The 9,734-nt window shown below is 36.3% G+C and overlaps 1 protein-coding gene across 1 annotated transcript; it reads right to left on the bottom strand.

Annotated features, from left to right (window-relative positions):
• Positions 1–1,359: 1,359 nt before the first annotated feature.
• LOC102584356 (probable leucine-rich repeat receptor-like protein kinase At2g28990) lies at positions 1,360–9,734 on the bottom strand. Its single transcript, XM_006362472.2, has 9 exons — positions 9,384–9,734; positions 8,221–9,282; positions 7,986–8,133; positions 6,926–6,997; positions 6,547–6,615; positions 6,007–6,075; positions 5,715–5,792; positions 2,692–2,897; positions 1,360–1,816 (listed from the first exon to the last, which is right to left on the bottom strand). Exons 1-9 carry the CDS (start codon positions 9,469–9,471, stop codon positions 1,710–1,712), a joined length of 1,899 nt encoding a protein of 632 aa, XP_006362534.1. The 5' UTR covers positions 9,472–9,734; the 3' UTR covers positions 1,360–1,709.

Here is a 9,734-nt window from a genome sequence, read left to right as displayed (position 1 = left end):
TCGCCACTAAAAGTTAGTTTTAGTGACAAGAATAGTCGCTGCTAATAACTATTATAGTCGCCACTAAAAGTTAGTTTTAGTGACAAGAATAGTCGCTGCTAATAACTATTATAGTCGCCACTAAAAGTTAGTTTTAGTGACAAGAATAGTCGCTGCTAATAACTATTATAGTCGCCACTAAAAGTTAGTTTTAGTGACAAGAATAGTCGCTGCTAATAACTATTATAGTCGCCACTAAAAGTTAGTTTTAGTGACAAGAATAGTCGCTGCTAATAACTATTATAGTCGCCACTAAAAGTTAGTTTTAGTGACAAGAATAGTCGCTGCTAATAACTATTATAGTCGCCACTAAAAGTTAGTTTTAGTGACAAGAATAGTCGCTGCTAATAACTATTATAGTCGCCACTAAAAGTTAGTTTTAGTGACAAGAATAGTCGCTGCTAATAACTATTATAGTCGCCACTAAAAGTATGTTTCAGTGACAAGAATAGTCGCTGCGAATAACTATAATAGTCGCCACTAAAAGAATGTTTTAGTGACAAGAATAATCGCCGCTAATAACTATAATAGTCGCTGCTAATAACTATAATAGTCGCCACTAAAAGAATGTTTTAGTGACAAGAATAATCGCCGCTAATAACTATAATAGTCGCTACTAAATGTATGTTTTAGTGACAAGAATTAGTCGCCGCTAATAACTATAATAGTCGCTACTAAATGTATGTTTTAGTGACAAGAATTAGTCGCCGCTAATAACTATAATAGTCGCTACTAAATGTATGTTTTAGTGAACAAGAATAATCGCCGCTAATAACTATAATAGTCGCTACTAAATGTATGTTTTAGTGACAAGAATTAGTCGCCGCTAATAACTATAATAGTCGCCACTAAAAGTAAGTTTTAGTTACAAGAATAGTCGCCACTAAAAGTATGACTAACAAGAATAATCGCCGCTAATAACAAGAATAGTCGCCACTACTTTTTAGTAACAAGAATTAGTCGCCGCTAATACCTGAAAAGTAAATATTAGTGGCAAGTTTAATGACCGTGAAAAGTAAGTGTTGGTGAAGTTTGTCGAAGTTTAGTGTATTACTTACTACTAAAGTCAGTATTAGTGGCATATTTGTGACGGTGATCTTGGACATATATTATGTATTGTCTGGAAATTGTATTATCACGAATGAAAATGTTTAGATGAATTACAAAATAGTGTGGAGTAGAGTTTTAACGTCATGCTAGCACAAATACTATTAATATGGGACCAAAGCACCATAAATTATTGTATTGAGTTATTTACAATAAAACTTTTAGAGACTTAAAAGATGTATAATAAAGTTGCCTGAAGAACTGATTCAGGGGAAATGGTAATTAATCGATGACCGATAAACGAGAGATTGTAATGTCATTATGAGTACACAATAATGTGAATTATGGAATCAAACAAACAAAAGTTGACTATATCTATGTGCATTACAAGTTTATGAGTCACAAATCATATATAGCATGTGTTTGTCAAATGCCCAAAATTGGGTATGATACAATGGAGGCATTTGCCTAATCTGTTTGGTGGATTTTCATGAACAAATTGGCATACATTGAACTCTACAAAAACAAATCTAAATTCTACATACCCCTTTAGGGACATAATTTGTTTACCTCACCACTTCTATCTGTCTCTATTTGGCAAGTTGAACTTCATCAAAATTATGTCATGTTGCATTGTATGTTGGTATAAATCCTTTGGCATGTTGGCTCTCCATTTCTAGAGTCATCAGCGATTTTTGTCGTTGGTACCTATTCCTCTTTGCAGCTAATGCTGTAAAGACAAATTTCGGAAGTGTAGAGATTAGTTCACAATCAGAATAAACAACAATGCAACTGAAAATTCAAGCTACAAATAGAAAACTATGATGCTCAGACTCTTCCAAAATTTCAACGGGGGCATGTCAGATCCTCCAAAATAGAGCATTTTTTGAGGATCCGATATAGTGCAACAACAATTTTGGAGAATCCGAAGTAAGGTACCTATCATCCAGCATACCCAATAGAAACAGATAATTTTGTGTTAAGAAAGTAAATCAAACATCCAGCTAATTTCAGAACAGGCACCAGACAAAAATATAGATGATTGTGAACTTGCTATACCAAGATTTTAGCAACAGGTACAAAGTTGATAATGTGCACTTCTCTAAGAATATGATGATTCGCATAAGTTCATATTTCATACATCACAAAACCAACTTAAAGCTCTATTATCGGTCATAAACCAGAACAAATATTACCACGGTATAGTTAGCCTACTGGTCTGGTTTGAATCTTTCCAAAATCAGTTAGGCAGATAAAGAATTGAATATGGGGGACAAATGGTGCCATAACAGGGGAACAATATATGGACATATAAGACGAGTATATTATGGACAATCTATGACTATGATATAGCAATGAAGAAAAATCATATCTAAGATATTCCACAAGAAAGTAGAATTCAGTTGTATGAGTTGCACAGATGAAGGAATATAAAACTGTTTGCAAATGTTAGCCAACACCGGTTTTTTGTTTTGAAAATCTTGTTAAACATGTTGTGAACACAATTTTTTATAGACATGATGGAGGAGAATAATGTTATCTTTGATCTCAAAAAAAGAATGTTATGGAAAGATAACATGTTGTAATCTCCCAGAAACCACTTACACGTCATCTCGTGTGGCAGACCAAAGTCATAATCATTCTGCCTTCTCTTGTAGCAAATGTACGCCACCAACAATACCACGCAAATAAACACTACACATGATAATCCAATTGCAACTTTACCAGCAGTAGAGAGACCATTTTTACTCCAGAATAACGGACAATCAGGCAAAGTAGGTCCGCCGCACAACCCTTTATTACCAAAGAGGCTGTGGAAGCAAAAAAAGCTTTCAGTTAGAAATCAGTGAAAAGACTAGTACATGAAGGAAGTAACAAAATGTAAACCTCTACAAAATTCACCAATATCTACTACATTTCTTTTATTAACAGAACAGAAAGCACTGGGGACACCACCATGACAATTATTTTACTATATTGTAGACCTTTTCAAGAAGACCTCAAAGATAACAGTAACCTGTTACTTTTTTTCGTGTTTTACATTTTCTACGAGTTTAGAGGACAAAGGAGTTGAATCAAAAGCAGGTGACACAAGCTTCTTCCACCCACCCTAGAAGGCACCATCTGCTATTAAATGACTTCATTTAGTCATCTTAAGCCCGTGATTTCTCATTCATTATATTAAAAGGCAAAACATGCACCGAAAGCCCTAATTACGAAAAATGGCCATACCGGCCATCTCTAAACCTCCTCTCAATCCTTTGAAGTTTCAAACAAGAAGTCTTCCATCTTTCTAAGTAATATTTTTCTGCTTTCTCTAGTTTTTCTTTACTTCTATTTTTTTAATAATATTTATAGGTTATTAAATATTAAATTCTATTCAGAAAAATTAAGTCTATAAGCATTCACACACCTTGAGGCATATTTCATTTGCTAATAAGAGAACCCCTCAGCTTAGCTTTTGATTTTTGCAGTCCGGATTCTTAAAAGTCAGGTAACAACAACTACTATTACTAAGCTTCAGTCCTAGACAAGTTGCAGTCGACTGTATGAATCCTCAGAGATAATGATGACTTATGAATACATGGAATACACTATCATTTAAATTTAATAGTTTCCAAAAACCAAGTTATTTCATTCAGAACATAACAAAATATGACGAACATTAGCCATCCTATCCTACCAATAACCTATATGTGAGGACGAGCACATACCTGGTTTGCAAAGTGGGATTCAGGAATCTGTTAAGTTCTATCGGTTTTATACACTAATATATCTATTTTGAGTTGTTCTAAGCGCTCTAGGGTCCCTTTCACCTAACTAAAGCATGCTGAACCAAATCTGGATTCTAAAACTCTCCCAGGGTTTGAACCAACTATCTGGAGAATGACATTGTCGTCCATATAAAGCCTCAAAAAGCACCATCTGCATACTAGACTAATAATTGTTATCATAAGCAAACTCTGAACTCTGTCACAGGCAATTACTTGTCCAAATGACCACCAAAGTTGGTGTCCCTCAAATGTTATTTAAGTAGGGGAGAATATAATAACCCAAAATAAAGAATATTTTTGTCATTTAGCCTAAAACAAAGAAAGGGCTATAAGTAGGTTGAAGTTGTACAATTGATGAATTAACACAAAGCAATGTAGCTTTATAGAAGCTATCAAACGTCAGAGAAAAAAGTAATTGGAAGAGGGAGACGGGGAGAAGAAGAGGAGAAAACCAAGCTTTAGCTAAAAAATTGAAGGAATGGATATCTTCATATTTCTATTTAATTAGAGATGTCATTTATATGATTATTGATGGGTATGAGTTTGAATTGTAAAACTAGCACTGTATGAGGTGATTTTTTAATAGGATTGATTGGATTAATATAGTCATAGTACATCAAGTTTCTACCTTCACAGAACTAAGGTTCAACCATAGAAATGCATGGATTTGGTCCAAAAACACTGAAATTGAGAACTCTCAAGTTTGGGTTGGATCCATTGTTTTGATAATGTTTGACCAATGTTAAATCGGAAGATTGACTTTGAATTTGACCAAAGTTCAAGTTTGGATATGAATTGTTAGGATGTATTTAACACCGCTGAATCATTCTTTGTATGTCTTGGCAATCTTTGGTTGAGTCTGGACACTGTAGCAGTGCTACTTAGCTTAAATTGGACATAAGTGAAGACCTTACCCCTGAAGTACTCGCTTTTGATAAACGGCATGTTGAACGATAGTGAAATTGTATAAAGCTTTGAAAAGAGGTTTTAGGCAGCCCTTGCCTAAGCCTTAGTGGGGACGCAGAGTTACGTGGTACTTGTGTTGATGGGAGGTAGCAGGTATCCAGTGGCTGAGGTGAACACAAGCACCACCGTCATAAAAAAAGAAGAGGTTTCAGGCAGCCATGTTTGCAAATGAAATTTGAAATCTGTTGAGTTTTATTAGATCTATACATTGTGTATGATACATCACTTACTTGCATGAAACCAGTTTTGATGCATTGGTATTCAGATTGAGCATTAACGGGATAGCTTACAATTATTTTGATTAGTTGTGATTCATCACCGGATATGTGATTTGCTAGTAGTTGTAGCCATGTAGTACTGCTCTACTGTGAGTAAGGCATCATGGGTTCGACTTAACAAGTGTTAGTGTGCCAAAGGTTACAGCATTGGCATATATGCTTAGTGGTTGATGCACTATGTGTGCACAATTTCAGCTATGAAATAGCTTGTGGGCACAGAGGCGGTCCAGTTCAGTATAATATGGTTGTTATAAAGTTGCATTATCACATGATTGCATTAATTTCTGTAAGATACTTATCCCAAAGGCTTTTACGAACAGGTTAAAGATGCTTAGAGTCTAGAAGACCCAGCGAAGTTACATTTATTATCCATGAAACAAAGGGCAAACTCCAATATAAACCATTATTTCTAACAACTTAAACTAGTTTTTTACATAGGGAAGCATCACAATTCATTCATACACTAATAACATGAGTAGCAGAGGCACTCTTCACCGAATCAGTCTTGTTTTTTATAGTTGAAGCACATATTCATAAATTAAAATCTACTAAAGGAAGACCATAATGTACTGAAGGAAAAACTTTAGACAGAAAATAGAGAATGACATACTCAATAGCTCCACCATGGACCCCAATGGAAAGAAGTTCCTCGGGCACTTGGCCTTCTAGTGCATTACCATTCAAAAACCTGAGCAAATTACAGTGTAACTGTTAGAACTAAGCAGAAATTAGCTAGAACGAGATAAATTTCTTTTGACTGAAAGAATCCAAGTGATTTATAACCCAAATACTTATCCTGCTTTCTACAACAATCATGAAATAAGCAACTGGTACCTCACAAAGAGTGAATTATGCAACGACAAATCCATGAAAAGATTATTGAGAACAAGAATGGAGCTTACACAATCTGCAAGGGTGAAGAAGCTAGACTATCTGGTAGGGGTCCAGTAAACTTGTTATTTGATAAATCCCTGCACAAAAGATCTTCAAATGATGAATTGCAAGCTTCAAGTTTCCAATAACATGACGGCAAACCAGTTTGACAAAAGGGGTTAGCCCATAAAAAGAGAGAAAGATGGTAAAGTGCCGCCCTAAACTACAGAGTAGTTATGCACTTGGTTCTACGCCTATTAATTAACAAGAATATCAATAATTAAGGAGAGTTTTAGGAAAATTTGAGCAAAAAGCACTTCAATAAGACATAATATCTTTAAAAAAAAGGCCCTAGGAATAAAAGGAATTTACTAGAGGTAAGTTGTTATGCTAGTAGCAACTGAGTGGATCGGAAAAATCTGGCAGGATCAATATTCAGGACTCCAATAACGCTCAACAATTTATGTATGTGGACTTGATAAAACTCATAGTTCTAAGACGCAAAACAGAAGACAATTTCAAGTAAAAAAAGAAATGACCAATAACACAGTGCTGATGTCTGGACTTACAGTTTCACAAGAGACTTCTGACCCAATCCCCACGGTAGAGAACCTCCCAAAGAATTAGAACTTAAGTTCCTGCAATGCAAAAAAGTAAGAGAAGGTAGAATAACTATTTGCGAAGGCCAAATTAGCAGGATTGACAAACAGTAGAAGTGCATAAAAGAAATTGGTGCAACTTAAATGATCCAATCAAGAGAATTATTCATCAGTGCACCATAATGAGTATATGCAAATACTAGTATATTTTCATACTGTAACCATTTTTTGTTGAACACCTCTTTAATCATTTTGAAGGACTACCAAGTGAGTAGATTCAGATATTATGCAGGAGGATTAACGTGTGAAATTCCAGTATCTAAGAGGAAAATTGTTAAGAGGTACTTACAAGCTTACCAAATTAGACAAGAGCCCAATTTGGTCACTGATATATCCCTTTAAGCCTTGGCTTCCAAGATCTCTGAAAGATAAGAACTAAAAGAATCAAGAAGGATATACACGTGCAGCATTAGATATCACTAGAATTAAACAACAGAAAGTCTAGGGATATTTGTTAAAGAAAAAGGATCTGTTCTTTCCTTCTTTGACACACAAATTGAAATTAAAGATTACATCATTTGTCAAGTTAGAAGTCAGATCGGTAGGATATAAAAGAGGAATGCTGTCTTAGAGAGGCTGGAGCAATGGAAATTTCACACTTTAGTCTTTAATGGTCCAGTTACTACAGTGGCTTCTAAGAGCTCGTGTACTAATAGATCTGAAATGTGCATTAATTCCACGACACTTCTTTACATGGCTTCAGTAAGATGAATTGACACCCCAACCCAAATGCCTCAGCATCGCCATGGAATTTCAAAGATAACTTTCTTGGAATTGAGTTTTTAAGCATAATTCCGACAGATGTTTATAAACGTCTTTTTGTGGTAAGACCGTACAGCACCACAGTATTTAGTCACAAGTCATAACCAAAAGAACTGCAAAGCATACACCTTTTTGACCCAGGTACTCGTGCAGCAAGTTGTGCATTTTTCATTCTATGTTTCATTGTTCAGAACAGAGATATAGGTGATTTACTCAGGCAATAGCTGCTCCAAACAACTCCTTACACTTCTAATCATGCTCTGGAATTCGGTATTGCAACTAGAAGTAAGATATGATTCGTTTCTCAATCTTCTACATTAGTTTTCTAGCTCGTCCCAATGTTCTTAACACAAACAGCCACTTTATACATTGTTATTATCGCACTTATGACGTGCTTATCACCACATGTTAGTACACACCCCTTATCAAATTACGAAATGGACCAAACTAAGAGTAAAGTAATGACCTCAATCAAGATATCCAAACATCAAAAGCAGGCTAGACACTAGCTAATAGCTCACATGTTCTCCACTCAACATTTAACCTAATTGTATCCACATACACAAGACAGAAAAGAAATCACATACATTTGGGAGATCACAAGCGATCCATTCGTAGTGGAACGACAAGTAACACCTTCCCAAGCATCCCAAGTAGTAGGAGCACAGGGGTCACCATTCCATCCCATTCTATCCGGAACTTTAAGCGATTCCTTCAATGCTTTCATAGCAACAACTACAAACACAGGTATAAACAGCTGAGTCAATTACCAAATACACGCAAGTTCAACGAGTTCTTAAAATAAATGAAATCTCGCTATACCTTGTGCGGGAAGAGTCTTGAGATCAGCTGGAATAATAGCATAATTCTCCAGCCCACAAATCACAGGAGCACCCACAATAGGCACAAACCTCACACTCAACTCAGCACTACTCAAATTCTTAACAACATATTTGAAATCATAAGCTGCAAAACTCCCAACTTCCTTGTAAATATCCACTCTACTCACATTCTCACCATTCACTACAATCTCAAACACCCTTTTACCTGCCTTATTCACACTAACATCAATTTCAGCAAAATGAAACCACAACAAGTAATCCAATTTCGCGTCTACCGGTAACTGATATTCCAAAAATTCACCCCCTTCACCAATTACAGTAACTGCAGATTGGTACAATTTCAAAGGAAAATAATTTGGTGCTCTATCTACATTTATCACATTTTTAATAGCAGAAATAGCTTTAACAGTTGCTCCGGTGGTTTTCCCCGCAACCTTAGACCGGAAATCGGCATCCGATTGCCATGACCGGCCGAACCGATCAGTATCGTTGCTAAAACCGGGTCCCCATTGATCCGACCCGCTAGAAAATCTACCATAATTCACCAAAATTGAAGTGTCATTGACTAGATAAGAAGCTGGATCAATTTGGGTAATTTCAAGAGAAGCAATAACCGGTGAGTCAGTGGCAATACTGTAAAAACAAACATTAGCTTCATTATCAGAAACTGTAAAAAACAGATCGGAATACGCGCCGTCGCGTGAGATAGTTTCATGCCAAGGTGACCTCCATTGAAAGACAACATTACCCTCAACGGAAACATCAAACGACGGCGAGTGCGACTTTCCGTCGTAATTATCATACACCGTAAACGTCCGGAGCTGGTACCTGCCGGAAGACAAATTGGGGATCACATAACAGTTCTTCTTTCCAGATGAAATGGGGAAATAACGAAGGGTTTTCTCCTGTGAGTGCTGATAGTGAAGAGGTTCCGATACAACGGAAATTGCTCCGCCGGTAAAATACCGGTCGGAAACCCATGCAGTATTGAAGATATCAGTTGAATTTGAGAGACTCCCACAATCAATATGCAAAGAATAATCTGTAAAAACAGAGCAAAACAGCTAGTTAGTCAATAACAGTTGATGAAAACTGAAAACTGAAAAAATGAAGAATGTAATAGAAGAATTTGAAGTTGCTTACTGTAAGGATAGTGAAGAGAAGAGGAAGAAGGGAGAAAAGGGAAGAGGCAAAAGAAGACGATGATGAAGAAGAAAGGGAAAGGAGTCATGGTGTAATAGGGAAGAGAGAGATATTGTTGGTTCTTTGTACATACGAAAAAGCTATGGTGATTGCATGGTGGTGGGGGTGGGGTAGGCCGGTAGGGGGTGCGAGATTGGCGGGTAGTGTAGGAGAGAGTATGTATGAAGGAGATGAAGAAGACTGGTATTGCTGTGAGGAAGAGGAAGTTAAGCCAAGATTGATGCTTTGATTTTCTTGACTTTTTGGGACTTGGAGAGAGAAAGCATAGTTGTTTCGAGTCGAGTATCTATT

Source organism: Solanum tuberosum, unplaced genomic scaffold (assembly GCF_000226075.1).
Source record: "Solanum tuberosum cultivar DM 1-3 516 R44 unplaced genomic scaffold, SolTub_3.0 scf00410, whole genome shotgun sequence".
In the NCBI taxonomy this organism is placed as follows: domain Eukaryota; kingdom Viridiplantae; phylum Streptophyta; class Magnoliopsida; order Solanales; family Solanaceae; genus Solanum; species Solanum tuberosum.
This window is presented reverse-complemented; position numbering and strand designations above follow the sequence as displayed.

Bases quoted from the DNA above. Each gene is read 5' to 3' on its own strand.
- LOC102584356 (XM_006362472.2), bottom strand. From the start codon at position 9,471: ATGACTCCTTTCCCTTTCTTCTTCATCATCGTCTTCTTTTGCCTCTTC. The intron at 9,283-9,383 runs GTAAGCAACTTC...CTGTTTTTACAG, and splicing joins TTCTCTTCACTATCCTTACA to ATTATTCTTTGCATATTGAT. The intron at 5,793-6,006 runs GTAAGCTCCATT...TAATTTGCTCAG, and splicing joins TCTTCACCCTTGCAGATTGT to GTTTTTGAATGGTAATGCAC.